At 32.8% G+C, this 24,479-nt stretch overlaps 2 protein-coding genes across 4 annotated transcripts in view; one reads left to right on the top strand and one right to left on the bottom strand.

Annotated features, from left to right (window-relative positions):
• The window catches only part of LOC131426540 (uncharacterized), a 174,406-nt gene that overhangs the window by 52,067 nt on the left and 97,860 nt on the right, over window positions 1-24,479 (top strand). For all 3 annotated transcript variants that reach the window (XM_058589355.1, XM_058589353.1, XM_058589354.1), the window contains one exon: window positions 7,781-7,960. In XM_058589355.1, coding sequence (XP_058445338.1) covers window positions 7,781-7,960 — 180 coding nt within the window. The remainder of the gene's footprint in view (window positions 1-7,780; window positions 7,961-24,479) is intronic.
• Window positions 854-7,009, bottom strand: LOC131426541 (cartilage oligomeric matrix protein-like). Its single transcript, XM_058589356.1, has 3 exons — window positions 6,825-7,009; window positions 6,617-6,755; window positions 854-1,263 (listed from the first exon to the last, which is right to left on the bottom strand). The coding sequence occupies exons 1-3, from the start codon at window positions 6,988-6,990 to the stop codon at window positions 1,146-1,148; spliced, it is 423 nt and encodes a 140-aa protein (XP_058445339.1). The 5' UTR covers window positions 6,991-7,009; the 3' UTR covers window positions 854-1,145.

Below are 24,479 nucleotides of genomic sequence, written 5' to 3'. Positions count from 1 at the left end.
TTTCTTTGCGGTCTGTACCAGGCACCATGCAAAAGGAAAGTGTTAGAGTTCGAATGAATCTAAAACGATAAGATATAACTCAATATTGAACCATGTCAAACAGGGCATCCCATGTTTCGGAGATTCGAAAGCTAAAGTGGTTCCTAGGTTGAGAGAAGAACACTTCATCGCATCGCAAAAACTGAAATTGCGATCCTGTTTCTGTTCGTTGCGAGGAATGTCGAACAGTATATATTTGCAAAACTAAAATGAACACCGAACGGAAAGGACGAAATATGGGACGAAACAGTGGGGTATCAAAGTTCGACAGGAACAAAATCCAAAAAAAAAACTTTGCTTCCATCGCTTGAAGCAGTTGGGCCAGTGTTGGAAGGGGAAGAAGCATGCGAAACATGCCATCTCTTCGCAATTCCAAATGAGCTTCGTTTCGATTGAGCACGATCTCGTCGAACTGAAACTGTTTCTCTGTGACTAAATTAGGTATTTATTCATAAATTTTTACTGGGAAAAATCATCACCTGTCGAGCAGCAAATTTATTTATTCATTATTACAACAACCATTTGGAATGATCGGAAAAGCTTGCGAACGTTGTTGAGGGTAATTCTGGAGTAGCAAATTGAGCAAATAATTGGTCGCTTTTGTATGGCTGAAGATTCGGCGAATCACATTTGGCTTCGGTATGTGGGATGAATATGTTAATGGGGCACATTCATATTTTGGTTATGATTTTAATGAATTCTTGGAAGGCTGATTCAATAATCATTTACCAATTCTCAGTGTTTACATCCAAAAACCTTTCTCTGCAGCTTGCTCAAATTACACTATTTTCAATTGAAAGCACGAAAAAACGTGAGCTTACAAAATGTGAACTTTATTTCGCAGACAACGTGGAGAAAGTAGGGAACTTTCGCAGAAAAAAATAACCATAGATTCATCAACAAGCGTCATCCGCCGACAGGCACTCCTTTGGGTATTTGTGTTCCGGTACCGAAGTGCAAAAGGTTTGATTAAAATGTAAATTTTTCCTTCTCTGTAAACATGTGTATGTGAGTGTGTGCGTGTGCGTCTCCTGTAAACCAAGGCTAATCAAATTCCGAACCGGTGCGTATGCGGCAATGCTGGGCTTCGCTACTATCCGTGGCATTCAGCAATGGCCGGTTGAACCCGTTCTGGCGTGACAGTGTGTGCCATTTCCGTCGAATCCCACCGGACACGGTCCACAGACGGTTTTGCCGTCACTCGTTTCGATGCAGGGCGTTTGTCTGAAAACACGTAGAATGTGATACAAAATTATGTTGATTTCGTTAGCGTAAAGCTTTCTTTGTTTTCTTTTGTGAGTTGGTAAGTTTTGGTGTTTCATTTGGGCTTTGACCGTCATTAAATGAATCTTTTTGGGATCCCTACTCGTCGAAATAATCCAGGAATAAAGGTTGGTGGCGTATTTGTACTTTGGTTGACTTTTACGATCAAAATGGCAAAACCATCATTTCAAGCTTTGAGTTCAAACATTTTGAATAAGAAGGAGGTTCGAAATTCAAAAATTCAAACTATGAGTCAAAATTCAAACTAAGTCACAGGTTAAAAAATTTTAACTCATGTATAAATTCAAAATTTAGTATTTTCTTGCTACCTCCAAAAAACAAAGTCTCAATTTCTCAACAACCGAAATTTTCAAAATTTCTCGTCAAATGACAGAGACCGAATTTCCAAGATGTAAATGAGGGAATAGAAAATACGGAATACAGAGAATAGAAATGAAATCGGAATAGACAAAAGGGAAGCGAAACAGAAATTGTAAAATGAACAAAAGAAAAATATATAATAACAGGAATGAAAAATACAAATTAAATGAAAGAGAAAATAGTTACCAAGTGAATAGAAAAAATAAAATCAATTCCTCAAAACAGTATTTTCCTACTAAAATAAGTATATGTTTAAAATTTCAAAACTTATTTCAAACAAAGAATTCAAATTCGAGTCAATTCAATAACTAAAATTCTAGCTCAAATCTCAATTGTAAAAAAGCTTATGGTAATTTTTTACTAAGAGCAAACAAGAAAAAGAAAACTGCAAAAAATAACAATACAATATAAAATAGAAGAAAAACATTACAAATTAAATATCAGAAATTCGAATCTCTGTTTCGATTAATCCATCCCAAATATGCGACTTTAAATCCAAAAATCTCATCTTCAAAACAAATTTTTAATCAAAACAAGAAAAATTTTAAACGAAACTAAAAAAAAGGCAAGATAAACCATGAAAAGTTGAAAATGGAATATAAAAAGAGAATAATAAATTCATAGCAAGGTAAATCGAAAAAAAAAAAACAAAACAAAATTAAGAAAATTGGATATAAGAAGTGGCAAACAGAGCAGGAAAAACAAAAAGGGAAAACGGAAAATGAAAACAAAAAAATAATTATTGAAAGAATATAGAATCGAGAATGGAAAATAGAAAAAAAAGAAAACATGAAAAGATAAAAAATAATCCAAAATAAAATTTCAAAAATTAAAATATTTATATGAAATAACAAATTCTGAATTCTTAAATCTTAATCCGAGCTTCTGAATCCCACAATCTTATTACAAAAACCAATTTGAGGCTAAATCTCGATAACAATCGAAATAATAAAATATAAATCGAAAAACAAAGTTCAAAATGAAGGATGAACTATAGAAAATATGAAAATGAAACACACAGAAGCGAAAATTAAACTCATAACAAGGAAAATCGAAAAAAACATTATAACGAAATGGAGAATATTCGCATTAAAAAGTGGAAAACTGAAAAAAAATAAACGGAAAATGAAAACAGAAGATGGAATATGATAAAATAGAAATTGGAAAATAGGGAACAGAAAACTTAAGAATAGAAACTATTCCAAAATAATTCCAAAATCGGAGGATGAATCATAAAAAAATTGAAAATAAAATATACAAAAGAGAATAATAAATTCACAGCGCAAAGAGAAACGACAAAAAAAAACAAAACAAAAGAACAAAATTAAGGAAATTGGAAATAAGAAGTGGCAAACAGAGTAAGAAAAACGGAAAGGAAAAACGAAAAATGGCAACAAAAAAATGATTAGAATCGTAGAGAGTAGATTAGTAGAGAATCGAGAATGGAAAATAGAAAACAGAAAACATGGGAAGATAAAAAATAGTCCAAAATAAAATTTCAAAAATCAAAATATTTACTTAAAATAACAAATTCTGAATTCTTAATTCGAGCTTCTGAATCCCAAAATCTTATTACAAAAACCGATTTGAGGCTTAATTTCGGTAACAATCAAAATAATAAAATTTAAACCGAAAAAAAGTTCAAAATGAAGGATGAACCATAGAAAAAATGAAAATGATACACTGAAGTCTTTTTTATGCAAATTTACGTACCGCATAAAAAAACCGCATAACTTTGAAAATTCGCATAAAAAAACCGCATAACTATGAAACTTTGCATAAAAAAAACCGCATAACTCTGAAACTTCGCATAAAAAAGGACCGCAGAAGGGTAAACCGCATAACTCTGAAACTTTGCATAAAAAAACCACATAACTCTGAAAATTCGCATAAAAAAAGTTGCGTAAAAAAAAAACCGCATAAAAAAAGACCGCATAAAAAAAGACCTCAGTGTACATACAAAAGCGAAAATTGAACTCATAACGAGAAAAATCGAAAAAAAAAACATAATAACGAAATTAAGAAAATTTAAAATAAAAATTGGAAAACTGAAACGGAAAATGAAAACAGAAGATGGAATATGATAAAATAGAAAATGGAAAATAGGGAACAGAAAACTTAAGAATGGAAACTATTCCAAAATCGGAGCATGAATCATAGAAAATTGAAAATTAGATATAGAAAAGGGAATAACAAATTCATAGCAAAGAAAATTTGAAAAAAAAAAACAAAACAAAAGATCAGAGTGAAGAAAATGGAATATAAGAAGTGGCAAACAGAGTAAGAAAAACGAAATGGAAAAACGGAAAATGACAAAAAAATAGATTTATGAAGGAATAGAGAATCGAGAATAGAAAATAGAAAACAGAAAACATGAGAAGATAAAAAAATCCAAAATAAAATTTCAAAAATTAAAATATTTATTTAAAATAACAAAATCTAAATTCTTAAATCTTAATTCGAGCTTCTGAATCCCAAAATCTTATTACAAAAACCGATTTGAGGCTTAATTTCGGTAACAATCAAAATAATAAAATTTAAACCGAAAAAAAGTTCAAAATGAAGGATGAACCATAGAAAAAATGAAAATGATACACTGAAGTCTTTTTTATGCAAATTTACGTACCGCATAAAAAAACCGCATAACTTTGAAAATTCGCATAAAAAAAACCGCATAACTATGAAACTTTGCATAAAAAAAACCGCATAACTCTGAAACTTCGCATAAAAAAGGACCGCAGAAGGGTAAACCGCATAACTCTGAAACTTCGCATAAAAAACCGCATAACTCTGAAAATTCGCATAAAAAAGTCGCGTAAAAAAAACCGCATAAAAAAAGACCGCATAAAAAAAGACCTCAGTGTACATACAAAAGCGAAAATTGAACTCATAACGAGAAAAATCGAAAAAAAAAACATAATAACGAAATGAAGAAAATTTAAAATAAAAATTGGAAAACTGAAACGGAAAATGAAAACAGAAGATGGAATATGATAAAATAGAAAATGGAAAATAGGGAACAGAAAACTTAAGAATGGAAACTATTCCAAAATCGGGGCATGAATCATAGAAAATTGAAAATTAGATATAGAAAAGGGAATAATAAATTCATAGCAAAGAAAATTTGAAAAAAAAAACAAAACAAAAGATCAAAGTGAAGAAAATCGAATATAAGAAGTGGCAAACAGAGTAAGAAAAACGAAAAGGAAAAACGGAAAATGACAAAAAAAAGATTTATGAAGGAATAGAGAATCGAGAATAGAAAATAGAAAACAGAAAACATGAGAAGATAAAAAAATCCAAAATAAAATTTCAAAAATTAAATTATTTATTTAAAATAACAAAATCTAAATTCTTAAATCTTAATTCGAGCTTCTGAATCCCAAAATCTTATTACAAAAACCAAATTTAAACCAAAAAAAAAATCGAAATGAAGGATGAACCATAGAAAATATGAAAATGAAACACACAGAAGCGAAAATTAAACTCATAACAAGGAAAAAATTGAAAACTGGAAAATATATACGGAAAATGAAAACAGAAGATGGAATACGATGAAATAGAAAACGGAAAATAGGGAACAGAAAACTTAAGAACAGAAACTATTCCAAAATTGAAAATAAGTTGGAAGGTGGAAAATACAAATGGAAACACGAATAATGGGACATTGAAAAATACTAATGGAAAACAAAAAACAAAACTGGGATTATTTAAAATTGAAAATGGGAAATGAATAATGAAATTGCAAAGCAAACCAAAAATTGATAGTTCAAAAATGAAAAACATGTCTAGAATTTGGTATTGAAGAACTCGAAAATCGAAAATCAACGAGCAATTTAAAGATAAATCAATGTTCAAAATTGAAATAATTTAAATTGTGAGCAACACAGCGAATATTTTTAGAGAGACTAGAACATTTTGAAATTGGGAACTCTTTGAAACGTGCAGAATAGATACTGTTAATATTAGGTTCTCAAACTCCAAGTTTATTTGTTTATTTATTTGTGAATTTGGAGCAAAGAAAAGTCCATTGGAGCTAAGCCATTATCAAATTTTTAACTCTCTCTCCAGCAGGCATAAAACCTCTTATCTTTTATACTAATAGATTGTATCTATCCAAATGATACATTTCTTTAAATTACAAATTGTCTATTATTCCCAACAGAATCATTCTGATCTCTATTATTAATACTAGAAAATAAAGCGACAATAATCTTAGAAACTTTAATTTAATTAATATATCCATTACATTCTCATATATCCAGTACATTCTCAAAACTGTTTTGAAAAGAATTTTTTGAAAGAAATTACGTTTCTGACGTTTCGGTTCCCGTTGCGGTAGCCTTCCTGAGGGTAGAGCTTAGAAACCAGACAAATGATTTATTTTATTTATCAGTTTTCAGGTACTTGGAAATGGTTTTCAACCTTTATTTTTTGTCAAACATAGAAAATTGTCTTCGGAGAGGAATTACCATTCAGTCAGTGGATTTTATTCTGTCTCGCCGTGTTCATAGTTTCACGGTTTTTTTTAAAGAAAATCCGTTCAAAATGCCAATGCAAAATACGGGCTGGTTCGTAGTTTCCAATTCTAGTTTCAGTCAATACAATTTTTGTATTGAGAAGCAGTTGCTGTTAAACATGCTTTTATGTAAAAAAAATGTAAGACGCGTTTCTCGGACAGGAACTTCATTAACCACTCCATTCTGTCGTAGGAGTCATTAGAGCTAAAATTTACTTCACAATCTGTATTGATTTTTCAATCATTATCTCTACTGTCGTATCAAGGCAACAAGCCCTGGCAAAACACGGCACTCTGTGGCTGTGGTGGGTACACTCCGGTGATAAAGATTAATTAAAATGGCCTAATTGAATTAATCTTGAGAGATCTTAACTTAAGTGCAGGCTGGTCGTCGCAAATCACAACGGTACTCACCCGAAGCACGGCCCTTCGGAACACCGCCTCCGACCGTCACCGCCCTCCCCGGTTAGAGTCGTCGTTTCCGCCAGACATCGGTCGCATTTGTCCATCAAAGTGCGTAAAACGTGAATCTCCTGTTCCATCTCTTTGGCCACTGCCAGCAGAAGCGAAAGCGATAAGAACCAACCATGAATTATATAAATATATCCAGAGAATCACTCACAGCGGCATTTATCCGGTGGAAATGGAGAATGTTCGGTTTGCTGGTGGTGGTTCTTCCCTGGTTGAAGATAGTGATCCCTGGCATCACCGTAGCAAACCGGAGTCGGATTAACTTCACCGGTGGGAATTAGAATCAGAACCGTAAGCAGAAATCGAAGGCGGTCCATTAGAATCGATGCGACCGAATGGTGAATGCAGATTGACTATTCGAGGGTGGGCGTCATCGTAGTGTCCAGAGTCTGCAAATGCCTTCGTTCGGCCACAGACAAATGGATGTGGGTGTTTTTTTGTGTTCGCTCGAGATTGTGTAAATAAAAAAATTCTTCTATAGGCTGGAAAAGTTAAGTCGATTTGTCCATCAGGTTGCCGTCAGATTAATTTTGCAAACACACAATTCCGCAATACAATATTCCAGAGACGATGATAAGCGGGGGTTTTTCCAAGCTCGGATTGAGTTTATTTGCTGAAGCAGAAACAGGGAATCTGAGATGTGAGCTTTTAATTTTGAGCCGTCCGAGCGTTGGAATTATGAAAAAGAGCTGTCAAAAGTTTTTAACTTCAAAGGAGCAGGAAAAAGGAACACAATTCGATCAGACATAAATTCTGCGTGATTTGAAATTGCAAAAAAAAAGTTCTTTTGTTGGTCACTCAGCACTACGAATATAGAGGACCCTTCAACCGAATAAATAAATTGCTTTGCTCGATACCTTTTCCGTTGTTGTCGATCGATCCTACCTCTGGGGACGGTGTCTCACGTTGTTCACTTGGAGGAGAGGTCCAGAGGACGAAGCAGCATCCGAATCGCCAACACGCTTTTTTTCTTCACTCTGTCGACGACTCCCCAATTGGGGACACGCAGGACGACGACGACGACGACGACCAACAAAGCGAAACTCAATTAACAATAATTCGATTGCTATCCATTCACGTTTTTTTTTTTCACATTTCTATTTCCAGGACATTCCGCTGCACGTTGCCATGATTTCCCACCTGCTGATCGCCTGGGACCGGAAGCGATGGCTGACGGATCCGCTGAAAGCCCGACTACCGGCGTTTGTCTGCAGCTGTGCCTCCTGGCTAGCCGGGATGGTCATTGCCCTTCCGTATCCCATCTACACGACCTATCTGGACTTGGGGGTAAGGAGCTTCTACTCTTTCGTTTTTTTTTGTTCTGTAATTTTTTCCTATAATTAACCTTCTTTTCGGTGTGTTGCTGGGAACTGTTTATGATTGATGGTGGGTGGTTTTCCTGCTTTCAGCAGGGCACGGATTGCTAGAAGATCGGCAATCAAAGAGTGCTATGAGGAAACGATTGATGCTTTGATGGCTAGGGTCATTGAACTTGAGAAAAATTTTCCGAGGCTCCGTGCGCTGGAGTATTGAATGGGAGTGGTTTAAGATGCCGGGAACTGTGATTCAGGTTATCGAGGATTAAAGATTCTGAAATTAATGCATATAAATCGTCAATAGACATTGCACATCGGTGCAAACCAAAAATATTGAACAGTTAGGTGGCATTACCGTTCAACAAAAACTGTTCTGCACTGGCGAGTCAAAGACGAAACGTAAAAAAATATTTTTAGGCATCTTAAGAAAAAAAAATCAATAGTGGAGAATAAATAGTGAATGGTGAAGGATTTTTTTTCGTTTTCATCATAGAGATTTCAACATTGGAGTAATTCATCACACGTATCCGAAAATTTATAATTTTGTTAGAAAAGAAAAAAACAAACTAAAAATAGTGAAATAGTAAAAGAGAACCAAAATTACACAGTAAAATAGTGAAGAATTTTACAGTATAATGGTAAAATATTACAATAGTGAAATGCTGAACTAGTAAAATAGTAGAATAATAATATACTAGAATAGAAAAATAGCTCAAAAATAAACACTGTCCCAGAAAGTCTGGACTCACTTTGATTTCGATGTAAATAATTCACAAGTGTTAGATATTCAAATTTTATTCGATACACCCAAACCTCCTTTTACGAACCTTATATATGTAGGTATGTATGCTTACACACTCACTCGTCTACTTACTCCTTCACTTACTCCTTCCATTTTTGCTATCTTTCTCAGTGACAGTCCGCGTTCTGTGCACCATTTGTACAAAATTTTTCGACGTTGTTCTGCTGAAAGTCTACGAATTTCGAAACAAAATAATGAAAACGAATAAACAACTGCCCAAGTGGTTAGAGAAGAGTGTAAACAACAGGATGCAGCCATAAAAATTGACAGATTTTGAACCATTGCAAAATGGTAGCGGTTTTTGGTTGTGTCCATATTTTCTGGGACAGTCTTTAATTTGGTTAAGAAAGAAAAATAAGTAGTAAAAGAGAAAAAAACAATTAAAACAGTAGAATAATAAAATAGTAGAACAGTATGAAAGCAATATAGTGAAAACTTGAAAAAATAAAATAAAAAAATAGTATAATAATTAAATAGTAAATACTATAGTACAATAATAAAACATTACAATAATAATATAGTTAAGTAGCAAAAATTTAAAAAGTAAAATAATAAAATAGAAAACTATTTCAAAAGTAAATTAGATGAAAAAGAAAACTAAAATAAATACAATTGTAAAACAGTGAAATAGCACGAGAAAAAAGTAACACAGTAAAATAGTAGAATAGTATAAAAGTAGAATGGCAAAAAATTGAAAAATAAAATAAAAACCTGTTATAATCCACCTAGTGGTGTAATGATGCCTTTCTCATATCTCACATATTCTCATATATGAATGTGTGATATTACACTGAGGTCTTTTTTATGCGGTCTCTTTTTATGCGGTTTTTATGCGACTTTTCTATGTGACTTTTTTATGCGAATTTTCTGAGTTATGCGGGTTGTTTTTATGCAAAGTTTCAGAGTTATTCGGTTTTTTTATGCGAATTTTCAGAGTTATGCGGTTTTCCTTCTGCGGTTTTTTTATGCGAAGTTTCAGAGTTATGCGGTTTTTTTTATGCGAATTTTCGGTTATGCGGTTTTTTTACGCGGTACGTAAACTCGCATAAAAAAGACTTCAGTGTATTCAAAATAATTTTCTTTGAGGAAACGTAAAGAGGTACTTCTGAAACCGGAATCTGGGAACCGGTAGTTCGGAAGTTCGGTCATGAGAAGTGACTTCCATTTTTGAGTCTATGGCTAAAATCTTCGGTCATTCTTGCAAAACCCAAGAACAAGGAAAGCCAAATTAATGTTTGGCCGTCTACTGACAATGACTACCGATTGGAATAGTTTAGTTTAGAAATTATTTTACTTTTTATTTCCGGTGCTTCCGGAATCAGAAAACGAGAGCCAGTATAGCCAGAATTGGGTTGTTTGGTTGTCTATTAACAATGGCTGGCCGATTGGAATAGTTTCGAGGCAAGTTAAGAATTTCTTTACGTGTTTTGTTTCGCCGCTTCAAATGACGGTATCCAATTTTAAACACACTTCACAATATAATTCCGGAGCCGGAAGTCAGATCCGTATGAAATATGGTAGTTTTATATGGGACCATGAGACCTTTCATTTCAATTTAAGTTCGTTAAAATCGGTCACGCCATCTCTGAGAAAAGTAAGGACGCAATTTTAAATAAGACTTTTGGCACTAATCACCTTGTAACTTCGGAACCGGAAGTCGGATCAAAATAAAACTCAGGAACTTTGTGTGAGGTTGCAAGAGCTTTCATTTGTTTGCAAATATCGGTTCAACCATCTCCGAGAAAAGTGAGTGCTAAAAAATGTTACATACATACATACACACACATACATACATTTTGCGTACTCGACGAACTGAGTCGAATGGTATATGACACTCGGCTCTCCGGGCCTCGTTTCAAAAAGCCGGTTTTCACAGCGATTGCATAGCCTTTCTATATGAGAAAGGCAAAAAATAGTGAAATACTAGAATTATAAAACAATAAAACTGAGAAATAATATAATAGTAAAATAGTAAACTCTATTATAATATAATAGTAAAATAGTTAAGTAGTAAAATAGTAAAAAACCATAAAGAGCAATAAGAGAAAAGAGCAAAGGAAAACTGAATATCAAAAAGATGACATAAAAACAATCTATCCATAGGTGAATTTTTAAAAGTCATTTAGTGGTTAACCTAATTTTGCGTTTAGGGAACAAAGCACTGACGAGTTAAAGGCAAAACGTAAAAAACTGTGTTTTTCTTGTTTCCTTTTTCATACTGTGCCGAGTTGAGAAACGAACCCAGACAGGCTGCTTGGAAGGAATCGAATCGGATAAAACAGAAAATAGTAATACGATAAAATGGTAAAATAGTAAAGCCTTAGAATAGTAAAATAGTAAAATAATAAAATAGTAAAATAGTAAAATAGTAAAATAGTAAAATAGTAGAATAGAAAAATAGTAAAATAGTAAATTTGTAAAGTAGTAAAATAGTAAAATAGTTAAATAATAAATAGCAGAGTAGAAAAATAGTAAAATAGTAAATCAGTAAATTATTGAATTATTAAATTAGTAAAATAGTAAAATAGAAAAATAGTAGAATAAAAAAATAGTTAAATAGTAAATTATTAAATTAGTAAAATAGTAAAATAACAAAATAGTTAAATAGTAAAATAGTAGAATAGAAAAATAGTAAAATAGAAAAATAGTTAATTAGTAAATTATTGAATTATTAAATTAGTAAAATAGTAAAAAGTAAAATAGAAAAATAGTAAAATAGTTAAACAGTAAAATAGAAAAGTATTAAAATAGTAAAATAGTAAAATAGTAAAATAGTAAAATAGTAAAATAGTAAAATAGTAAAATAGTAAAATAGTAAAATAGTAAAATAGTAGAATAGAAAAATAGTAAAATAGTAAATTTGTAAAGTAGTAAAATAGTAAAATAGTTAAATAATAAATAGCAGAGTAGAAAAATAGTAAAATAGTAAATCAGTAAATTATTGAATTATTAAATTAGTAAAATAGTAAAATAGAAAAATAGTAGAATAAAAAAATAGTTAAATAGTAAATTATTAAATTAGTAAAATAGTAAAATAACAAAATAGTTAAATAGTAAAATAGTAGAATAGAAAAATAGTAAAATAGAAAAATAGTTAATTAGTAAATTATTGAATTATTAAATTAGTAAAATAGTAAAAAGTAAAATAGAAAAATAGTAAAATAGTTAAACAGTAAAATAGAAAAGTATTAAAATAGTAAAATAGTAAAATAGTAAAATAGTAAAATAGTAAAATAGTAAAATAGTAAAATAGTAAAATAGTAAAATAGTAGAATAGAAAAATAGTAAAATAGAAAAATAGTTAATTAGTAAATTATTGAATTATTAAATTAGTAAAATAGTAAAAAGTAAAATAGAAAAATAGTAAAATAGTTAAACAGTAAAATAGAAAAGTATTAAAATAGTAAAATAGTAAAATAGTAAAATAGTAAAATAGTAAAATAGTAAAATAGTAAAATAGTAAAATAGTAAAATAGTAAAATAGTAAAATAGTAAAATAGTAAAATAGTAAAATAGTAAAATAGTAAAATAGTAAAATAGTAAAATAGTAAAATAGTAAAATAGTAAAATAGTAAAATAGTAAAATAGTAAAATAGTAAAATAGTAAAATAGTAAACTAGTAAAATAGTAAAATAGTAAAATAGTAAAATAGTAAAATAGTAAAATAGTAAAATAGTAAAATAGTAAAATAGTAAAATAGTAAAATAGTAAAATAGTAAAATAGTAAAATAGTAAAATAGTAAAATAGTAAAATAGTAAAATAGTAAAATAGTAAAATAGTAAAATAGTAAAATAGTAAAATAGTAAAATAGTAAAATAGTAAAATAGTAAAATAGTAAAATAGTAAAATAGTAAAATAGTAAAATAGTAAAATAGTAAAATAGTAAAATAGTAAAATAGTAAAATAGTAAAATAGTAAAATAGTAAAATAGTAAAATAGCAAAATAGTACAATAATAAAACTGTAAAATAGTAAACTAGTAAAATAATCAATTAGTAAAATAGTAAAATAGTTAATAGTAAAATAGTAAAATAGTAGAATAGTAGAATAGTAAAATAGTAAAATAATAAATGATAAAATTAGTAAAATAGTAAAAAGTAAAATACTAAAATTGTAGAATATTGAACTAGTAAAATAATAAAATAGTAAAATAGTCAATCTGTAAAATAGTAAAACAGTAAAATAGTAAAAGAGTAAAATAGTAAAATAGTAGAATAGAAAAATAGTAAAATAGTAAATTTGTAAAGTAGTAAAATAGTAAAAGAGTTAAATAATAAATAGCAGAGTAGAAAAATAGTAAAATAGTAAATCAGTAAATTATTGAATTATTAAATTAGTAAAATAGTAAAATAGAAAAATAGTAGAATAGAAAAATAGTTAAATAGTAAATTATTAAATTAGTAAAATAGTAAAATAACAAAATAGTTAAATAGTAAAATAGTAGAATAGAAAAATAGTAAAATAGAAAAATAGTTAATTAGTAAATTATTGAATTATTAAATTAGTAAAATAGTAAAAAGTAAAATAGAAAAATAGTAAAATAGTTAAACAGTAAAATAGAAAAGTATTAAAATAGTAAAATAGTAAAATAGTAAAATAGTAAAATAGTAAAATAGTAAAATAGTAAAATAGTAAAATAGTAAAATAGTAAAATAGTAAAATAGTAAAATAGTAAAATAGTAAAATAGTAAAATAGTAAAATAGTAAAATAGTAAAATAGTAAAATAGTAAAATAGTAAAATAGTAAAATAGTAAAATAGTAAAATAGTAAAATAGTAAAATAGTAAAATAGTAAAATAGTAAAATAGTAAAATAGTAAAATAGTAAAATAGTAAAATAGTAAAATAGCAAAATAGTACAATAATAAAACTGTAAAATAGTAAACTAGTAAAATAGTCAATTAGTAAAATAGTAAAATAGTTAATAGTAAAATAGTCAAATAGTAGAATAGTAGAATAGTAAAATAGTAAAATAATAAATGATAAAATTAGTAAAATAGTAAAAAGTAAAATACTAAAATTGTAGAATATTGAACTAGTAAAATAATAAAATAGTAAAATAGTCAATCTGTAAAATAGTAAAACAGTAAAATAGTTAAAGAGTAAAATAGTAAAATAGTCAATTTGTAAAATAGTTAAATAATAAATAGTAAAATGGTAAAATAGAAAAAAAGTAAAATAGTAAAATAGTACACTAGTACACTAGTAAAATAGTAAAATAGTAAAACAGTAAAATAGTAAAATAATAAAATAATAAAATTGTAAAATAGTAGAATAGTAACATAGTAAAATAGTGAAATGGTAAAATAGTAAGATATTTACATAGTAAAATAATAATAATAATAATAATAACATAGTAAAATAGTAAAATATTAACATAGTAAAATAATAATAATAACATAGTAAAATAGTAAAAGAAAAAAAGTATAGCTATAGTTATGAAAAAAAAGTCGAGTGAAAAATGGTCCAAGACTGCCGACTCTTCCCTATTCATACTCTCTACGATATTTTCAGCTGAAATTTTTTTTTTCGTTTTCTTTACTTTTCCTGCGAAACGACCCTTCCGGCGAAATGGCATTCGGACAAACGATTTTCGGCGGAATGGCGAATAGTGAACAGCTCCCTCGATTCTCGCTGGGGTTGAGAGTACCCCTCCTCCTGAACGAAGGGGTATCAAAGAGATCCAGTTGTGAAAACACAATGAATTAATTATACAAAAGAAAGTTATATCTTCAATTGCGAGCCGTGTCAAATTGACGAAACCAGATCGACGTTATTACTTTTTTTTACAACAGAAGATATTCACGATCGATCCAGAATACCCCCCAAGTACTAAAGTAAAACGTATTCAGGTTTAAAAAATAAATAACAACGGGTGAGATTTCAAATGTATGAAACTTTCGATGTGCTTAATAGAATTGTTTCGTTTTATCAATAATCAATTGAAAATGTCTACAACAATTCTCCCTTGAAATATAAAGTAAAAACATCGAGCATAAATCCGGAAAAAATATATTTTTTTAACAGCCGTTTGGTTTAATTCGTAGTATTAACTAGCACATCCATATTATACCTTACACGGAATCAAAAAACTACACAATTTTGAAAACTTTCTATCCATTATAAGTAAAATGCACGAAAACAAACTTTACCCTAATCCCTAAACTCCATAAAAATAAGCTCAATAAAAAAAACACTTCAATTGAAAAGGCGGGTGGGTAATGTAAGAGGCATAACCGAATGACGTGAAATAAGTATTAAATGAATGACTCAGTTGATGTTGATGTTAAAGAATCTTTATTTCGGACCTGGAATTCTGGGACCGAATGGTGGGACCGAATGCTAGAACTGAATTCTGAAACTCAATTCTGATGCTAGACTCTGGAACTGAATTCCAGAGAGCTGATTTCGTGATCTGGAATTCTAAAGCTGATTTCTTGAACTGACAACTGAACCTGTGTTCTGGAACTGAGTTCGAGACCAGAATTCTGGTGAGTTCAGTGCCGAAACTCAGAATCTGAATCCTAGAACTGAACTCTGGACCTGGATTTTGGTCTGCAGCTGAATTTTTAGTTACGGTTTGTTGGGAATTCAGATTCAGTTTCAGAACCAAGGTTCATAATTCTAAAACTGAGTTCTGAACCTAAAATTCAGAAACTGAGTTCAGAACCTGAAGTTCAGGAACTGAGTTCTGAACCTGAAGTTCAAGATCTGAGTTCTGAACCTGAAGAGCTTCAGACCGAAATCCAGGATCAGAATTTTGATCCAAAATTCTGTTGTATTTCCATAAATCAGTTCTAAAATGCGTTCCAGAATTCAGGTTCAGAATTCAATTCCAGATTGCAGGTCTATAATTTGATTCCATAATTCACTTTCACAATTCTAGAAGTGCAATTGAATTCAGTTACTAAATCCTGACGAGTTTTGAACTAAATTCTGCATCTGGATTCTAGAACTGATTTTCGGGGATGAATTCTAAATCCAAATTTGTAAACTTTGAATTTGAATTTGCAATTAGCTTTAAATTTCACATTCAAATGCAAAGTTTTCAAGTTTGGATCCAGAATTCATTCCCGAAACTCCTGTAATTCGAATCTTACTTAGGATTCTGGGCGAGGATTTAGGAACTGAATTTTGGATCTGGATACTGGAAATAAGAAAACAAAAGATTTTGATCTTGGATTCTGAAACTGAATTTCAGAACTGAACTCAACAATTAAGATTTGGGACCTGGATTCTGGTCTGAACTGAACCAATCAGAACAACGCAGGTTAGAGCGAATGAAGTATCAAATTTGTACCTTGTTTACTTATCAAAAATTTTAGACATCTTTAGTTTCGAGTTGTTCGCTACAGTATGAGTTCTATTGAAATTTTGAATTATCACTTATCACTCACCCGAATGATAAATTTTGGAAAAAGCGCCCCAAAATAAGACACTTTCGTGTCAAAATTTCCCAAATTCAACCAACCCTCTCCTCCCTCTGGAATATATTTCCCTTTAATGAAGCTACTGGCCCAATGCTAGAGTATGTGCAAACAGAATAAGCAATATTTTCGGCTCCGACACTTTCCTCTAAATATCATCGGCTAGAAACAACTTTCGACAACGCTCCTCATTTTCAGTTGTGTTGTGGTGGCGTAAGCTCACGATGTAATAAGGGTGGGTGTTCATATTTTCCCGTACTTTTTTTCATTGATAAATAAAATTAGTTTTGCTTCGATTCAACCACACCGAAAATATCTCCATATGAAGTTTATCTACTTTAGAATCGGGTGCCATACCTGAATTATCAAGATACTAAAAAAATGGTGGCAAATGTGATCACCCTTCAAACAATACATCCTGTCGGAAACCGATGACAGTGAGCAGATAACGACGAAGCAGGTGACGCATATTTTGGAGGCAATAATTTTTCTTCGTTGTTTACGGAAGTCCCGTTTTGTGGGATGAAACAGAGTTCAGTACCAAACAATTCTTCCCGGTCGGAATGTTTCGTTCCGTGTTCTCCAGTGGATTGTAGTGGAACGGAGGTCGAGTGTTTTCCGATTGGGAAGGGGGGTATGAAAAAAGTTGCTCGGTGAGACGGGTGCGATTGATTGAGCTGTCTGTAATTGAATGAACTTGGAAAGAATTGTTTTTCTTAAGGAAATATAGAAGTTGAACATCGAACGCGAAGTAGCGTTCTATGAACATTATTAATGTGAAAAAGTTTCCAACTTCGTTGTGCTGCGAGTGGAATTTTCGATAGGAATCTCGTCGGAAATTCGTTCGTTTTTTTGTTCAGTATTTTGTTTTTGTTTGCTGTCGGGTTGAGTGTTGTTATTCATGTTCGGCGTTGCAAAGTTCAGGATTGATTGAGCTGGGAAAATAAACGTAAATTGAATGTAATCAGTAAGGAATTGAAATCCAATTCGAGACGCGAGAATGATGTTTCCAAAGAGTAACAAATTGGAAGAATATTAAACGTCAGTTTCGTGGTTCAAACAAAAACCGAAAACCATAACTTTAATTAATTATTGATCTCCATAGCAACCCATGCCAGTGCCTACCCAGTGAGCGCAGATGAAAAGGCGGCTTTTACCAAATCCTTCCGAAACACGCATCGGCATACCGTTTTCCGCCGTTTAATTGAGCATATCGTGACTGAAATCAGTTAAATATTTACCCCACCAACTAACTTTTGTGTGCCAGACTCCACCAACCAACCAATGGAAAACCGAAAACTACTTTCGTCGGTTCAAGTGCAATAGCAATTAATGCTTCCGTCGTCCGTGTTCCCAACTTTTGCCGATTGTAAACGAGCGGAATGATAGAGCCAGTTTGTGCAAACAGTTGGTTTGACACGCATACCGCATATCACATATTTCCTTCGCCGATTGAACCACCGGTAGTTGGCAGGTTATGTTGTTGCCTTTTCAACCTGCCCTTTTCCCGCCATGGTAGGTCCCATTCGGTAGCAGCAGCAGTTCTGTTAATTATCGGATACGGTTTTGTGGACATGTTCATGGGGGGTGGGGGGTCGGTTTGATGTGGTTCAAAGTTGCGTGACTCATATTTCTCTCAGTAGAACCAATGTGTTACCTCATCGATTCTCCACGAAAATTTATGAAATGCAACCCTGATGCGGGGTTGTTGTTTTCGTTTGACTTTGTAAGTAGAAAGTATGGAAGGGTGTTGCCATTTGTACTCTCAGCGGATAAAATTTATCTTCGATTCTGGTAACCAACCATCATGGATAGAGTTGATACATTATTTGGCAACACTGCCATTCGAAACATTTTACCCCAAACTTACCCCCTTTTTAGAGAATTAAAATACTGTCATGGCCAGTGTTGGAGTGAATCATAATCACAAAAAGTTCATTCTGTTATCACTCGTGAAAAATCAGTTCAAGAGATTTTCCAAAAAAAACTCTGTGCCTGAAAAAATCCCTTCCGAGATTTTCATTCATGAAACAAACATCCACAAACCTCTTAACCTCTTCGCAGTTTACAAGTGCTTTGTTTTGAGTCAGCGAAACTTGATGACGAATTTCGACCCACAGAAATATCGCTCAAGAGATAATCGAAGACGAAAAGAGTCTCCTCCGGTGATAATTCGATGCTGATTTTTCCACTGAGCTTAAAACTCGATACCGAAATGATTCGTGCAAGATTTAATTATTATATTTCCATCAACTGAATAAATTCGCAGCAAAAAAACAATGATTGCGATATTTTCGATGCACGTATGAACAGGTTGCCGAAAGGTGAGACAACTAAGTGCTCACAAGTTCTCATGCCTCCCCGTGTGCGTTAGTAGCAGAATGAGAGGGTGCGAATTAGTTTTTACGAAATGATTCCTGTGAAACGTGAAAATTATTGAAAAAATTTTCAAATTGATCAAGAGCTTCGCCCTGACGCCCTATTGCTGAGGTGTATTTAAACCCTTAATGTTACTTTAACTTGTTTTCATGAAAATCCGCTTCAGCATTCCTTGCAATTGATAAATTAGCATTTAGCATATCATCCGCATATAAATTGATGCATAAAGCAATCGTACTATGTTCCAATGGCCAATTGCATTGACCTTTGATGATTTGATCTGTGTACGAAATGGGTAATCGGAATTCGATTGAGTCAACAGCTTCCTGAGTCCTGGACTGAAGTAATTTAAGACTGTCCCAGAAAGTGTGGACGCAACCAAAAACCGCTGCCATTTCGCAATGGTTCAGAATCTGTCAATTTTTATGGCTGCGTCCTGTTGTTTACACTCTTCTCTAACTACTTGTGCAGTTGTTTATTCGTTTTCATTAGTTTGTTTCGAAATGCGTGGACTTTCAGCAGAACAACGTCGGAAAATTGTGTACAAATGGTGCACAGAACGCGGACTGTCACTGAGAAAGATAGAAAAATGGAAGGAGTAAGTAAAAAAGCCGTGCGAAATGAAATCAGGCTGTTCGGTGAGGATAAACCAAAAACGGGTCGAAACAAAAGGTCCTGCTAACCCTCAGTTGGATAAACGTATACTGAAGGCGTTCGAGCAAAAGAAGGAGGTTTCAGTTCGGGATGTGGCCAAAAAAGTGGGCACTTCGAAGTCAAATGTTCTTCGTGCTAAGGAACGTTTGAATCTTCGAACTTATAAAAAACAGAAACAACAAAGCAGTCCGAGACATCGATTGAAGTCGAAAAATTTGGTAAGAAAGCTATGGTCTGGCAAGCAATATGTAGCTGCGGTAAGATTTCGAAACCCTTCATCACCACTGCTTCAATGAACAGCGAAATATACATCAAGGTATGTTTACAAAAACGACTTCTACCCATGATTCGAAGCCACAAGGATCCTGTTGTCTTCTGGCCAGATCTTGCTTCTTGCCACTATTCGAAATCAACGGTAGAATGATATACTACCAAAAATATCACTTTCGTCCCAAAAGACATGAATCCACCAAATTGCCCACAACTTCGACCAATTGAGGAATTTTGGGCATTAACGAAGGCACATTTTAGGAAACATGCCTCGGCAGCCGAAACCATTCAACAGTTCGAAAAAGATTGGAAAAAAATGTCAAAACTTGTCGCCAAGAAATCTGTACGTAATTTAATGAGGAACGTTCGCAAGAAGGAGCGCCAGCTAGCCTACAATGGCTAAGTAGCAAATGTTGAGAATAATATTCTGTTGTTGTAGTCTAATATTATCAGTATATCGAATAACACTTGTGAATTATTTACTGCGAAATCAAAGTGCGTCCATACTTTCTGGAACAGTCTTTTGCATGTACACTGAAGTCTTTTTTTGTGCGAGTTTACGTACCGCATAAAAAAACCGCATAACTTTGAAACTTCGCATAAAAAACCGCATAACTCTAAAAATTCGCATAAAAAAGTCGCATAAAAAACCGTATAAAAAAAGACCTTAGTGTATAAATAAAACACATGAAAACCTTTTTTTTGTAAACCGCTGCCAGTGCAGTGAAGCTTGGGATAGGTTAAACACACACACGTAGGATGGTCATCATATGCATAACTATTTTTTACACGTTCCAAATAGTGATTATAGTGTCGAAAGGCTGTTTTAAATTCAGTTGATTGATTACCCTGCACGATTTAGATTAAACACAATGAAACGCTATTTAGCATAGATTTGATTTATAGAAGTAACAGGAACGCATGATTTTTTGTGTCTCGAACACACAGCAGACACAGCGTTTGAATGGCGCGTTTGAATTGGCGTAGTGAAATCCTGCGGTCCTGTTACTTCTGCGTATTCGAGCTAAATTGAGTAATATTGTTTTAATGAGCTGCATAACATGTTTTGTGATTGTTTTTTACTGTTGCTTTTATTATCATTATACTTATTAACAGTGGCGTCTCGTGACGAAATTTGCGGGTTGTGCACTGCTTATGTTTCTTAGTGTCAGTAGGATCGTAGTACTAGCCATGCAATGATTGTGTACGCTAAGAATCGGCTGCGAAGTCAATTGAAACTGAAAGGCAAAATTCCACAAAAGGAATGTAATGCCAGGATTTCGCTTTGCACTGCTTTGTAAAGAAAACAAACGATTGAGGAATGGATATTCGCTTGTGTTTTTAATTGATACAATAAAATAATGATATATTTTTGAATGGAAACTATTTATTAAACTTATTTCGTATCATCTAGCAAATCTGTCATAACTTCATCAATAAAACCGCTTCTACGTTGTAACTGCGAAAGCAATTTGTTTTCAATAGCTTTAAGCATAAGTCAGTTCTCACAGAGCCGAACGTGGCAGAGAGAACAACAAATCTCAAAGCTGTGCTGAGTAATTCGTTCTTTTCTTAAACCTATGCAGTAACTCATGTGCACGGAAAAGACATACTTGAATTTGACCGGTTGTGCAGTGCACGAGGTGCACACGAAGACGAGACGCCACTGCCTATTAATAGTCACAGCATTTACTGCCCTTATCAATTATTTTACTCCACCACCACAGTATTGCTGAATTGAGTTTCGAATACATAAACACTATTGATCCACTTATCAACAGAGCATCAAATTGCAAGAGCTAAATATTCAGAATATTTCTCATTTCAATCACCCTACTCGCTCTGAACCTTTTCGGAAAGGTTCAGTTTTGGTTAATCGACAAATTTATTCATCATGTATTCTGCAAAGGGTTGAGATAGAATGGTTCTGAAAATTCATTTCCCAAAAATTTTCTGTTCAAGAATCATATCAAATATATTCAATGTGCGATTTTTTTTCTTATATAAAGGGTGTTTATTTTTCGCAATACTGTTGTTGACAGATCACGCGTGAATCGTGTCTTGTGTCATTGTCAAACTTGTTCAGTTTTGTCTATAATTTAAATTCAATTTTTTATCGAAATCGAATTTTTTATCGAAACATTGTGTTCAGCGACGTAGCTCAATTCTGGTTGAATGGATACGTCAATAAGAAAAATTGTCGCATCACGAAAAAGTCACTGTTTGGTGTGGATTCTGGCCGATGGCATTATATGAATAAAGATTTCTTAATTTTTTTCAAATTGTTGTGATTTTTTTATTTGAGAATCGATTTTCTTACCTCTTAAAAACTGACCCTATTATCAACGAGGGGAATGTTCGCTAGTGAACTTTTCACAACAGATTTATTGTCATGTGCGATCAGTTTCAGTGAGAATCGCGTTTGCAAAAAAATCAGTAGTGAACTTTGCTTTAGTGAGTTTTTCGATCGATGATTTTTTTTTGTCTGAAAATCATTTGCAAAAAAATTTCAGTCACCCGGCGGTTAAAAATTTGAAATCCTAAAAAAATTACCTAAGGGAAAAATTTCCGTTTTTTTTTTAAATTAAGTCTCTCTGAGACTTTTTCCCATGAAATATTATTATCTAGGCTCGTTTGATTTTTGTTTTAACGTGGTCGTTTAGCAAAAAAATCGTTGTCATTTTCTTCCTTGGAGGACAGGTATTTTCATTGCTATTTAGCGAATGAAGGGGGAATAGTGGTTCGCTATTCATGCTCCGGTCCATTGGTTCGGTGTCACTGTTTTTGGAGAAATCATCGTTATTACCTTTATTTGTCCAGGCTGTAGCTGACGTATCTTGTTCTACATAGGGTACAACTGGTTTCGTTGAGGATGTTTCATAGCTGTTCATGGCTGTCATAGATATACTGGGATTGTTTGGGATTGCAAATATTACTTTCGATTAGTGGATTTTCATGTGTCCGGCAAATTTGAGTAACCTAACGTCACATACCAGGTGAGAATCTAAATTCCGTATACAACTGAAATTTTGCCTTGCCAAACCCCACCCACTTAACCCCGATAAATTGGTTTGTGAGATTGACACCGTTCCAAATATGCTTCCTTCGCAGAGTTATGGCAGGTATGTCATATGCAGAGTGTGTTCGTCGTCACACCCAGCCACAGCGTTTAGCTGATTTTCTTCCCTTTCTTCTCTCAAAGGGAAATCACAGAAGATGGCTTCTAATGTGGAATAAGTTAGATTTTCGCTTATTACGGGTAGAAATTTTGAGTGTTCGTGCTCGGATGGCAATGATGCTAATGATACTAAGAAATTAGAGCATTGCACGTGTGGTCTGGAATATAACGAGCTCTGGCAGGTTGTTGCATTTCAACGCGAATGAACTCAGACCTGACGGTTCTAGAAAATGTTTCAATCCTTTGAAGTTTTGTAGTAGAGAATCTTCTGATTAGTGGAAGAAACATTTAAATTCTTAGATCACAGAACCAACGAGTATCCGAAAACTGCTGAGGATAACTCGTAACAGTGACAGAGCTTGTTTAGAATATGAAATAAAACTTTCAGACGGGAGATGCATTTCGCACACAAAAATCTTACTACAGTGCAATCTTCACAGAAAACAAGAGCAACGATTGCAGTTGTTTAGTTATTCACACGAATATCTTAACATTATTACAAAAATGTCGGTTTTTCTAAGAACTAAGAAAATGAACCAAGCGTTAGACACCTCCTATTCTTATCCCGTCCAGTTTAATCCTACGGAATTGACACTGTAACAATCTGACATCGTTGCTGTAAAGTAAGAAATAGCATGAGTGCCGAATAGACGTCAGACGTTTAGATTTTTCAATTAGGATGAAATTTTTCAATTAGGATTGCAACGTCGTTTTAGTATTTCAGTAGTACAGCATTAAAAAATCAGTTTGAATCGACCGATTTTTAACCGAGCCAATCACAGTATGCCGTAATAATGACATCCTCTTGATTTCTCTAACACGGATTTGCTCGTTGCTTCACACCTCGCATTTGATTCAGTAGGAGTTCTGCTTCGGTCGGTATAGGAAGGCTTTGCCACCGTTCTGCACTGTATGAAGTCTTGTACCAATCAGATTTGTCACATTTTTTCGCTCAATCAACGCGTGTTTTCATGCAGAGCGAATGGAACGGATGACGGATAGTCATTGGCAGTGTTTAGTATCGAACCGACTTGCACTCGGTGCGGTTCGATAATACGCAGGGTGGCCACATATACAAATTAAACTGTATTTTACTGATTTTTCAAATGAATTTATGATCAAGATTTTGTATCCACAGATTTCGACTGCCTAGAACTATTATCCGGAATTTTTCGACTAAAAGATTACAATTTACATATCTTAATGCTTTAGGGAAAGCGGCAAATATTTTCTTGTCAACCTAAACATTTTACTTCGCTTAATAAAATGAATAACATTTACACATGGAACTGCGCCTTGCCGTAACAGTCTCACATCCAGAGAGCGCTGGTCGTCGTCAGCCACATTCACAAGTGGCTTGCCAGATCAGGATTTTTTTTATTTTATTGGTGTTTCAAGCGACTAGTGAAGCACATGTAGAATGCGAAAAGATTTCATTTAAATCAGTTTGACAAAAATTTAAAAATTTTCTTCCCCCCTTTAGATTTAGCAGACTTCATTAAACAATTCCCTTCTCTTTTACGATGAAATTATTCTGTTGTAAAAGTTGTCTAACAAAATTGTTTTCGCTTCCACGGGAACAATTTACTCAGAACTGCGTGGCATTTGTGCGGCTTGGTTGTGCCCAAACCGAAACCGAGAATGATTGATTTAATTCCCGTGTGCGTCCCAACGCTTTGTTACCGGTCTTGGTTGGCGGCTTCGGTAGTATCGCAATCGAGCATGCAAAGAAAAAAAAATCTCCCAGAATGGTGCTCGGAAGCGGCTTTGGAATTTTCGAG

Source organism: Malaya genurostris, chromosome 1, assembly GCF_030247185.1.
Source record: "Malaya genurostris strain Urasoe2022 chromosome 1, Malgen_1.1, whole genome shotgun sequence".
Taxonomy (NCBI): Eukaryota; Metazoa; Arthropoda; class Insecta; order Diptera; family Culicidae; genus Malaya; species Malaya genurostris.
The sequence above is the reverse complement of the archived record's forward strand: the minus strand, read 5'-3'. Positions and strand labels throughout refer to the sequence as shown.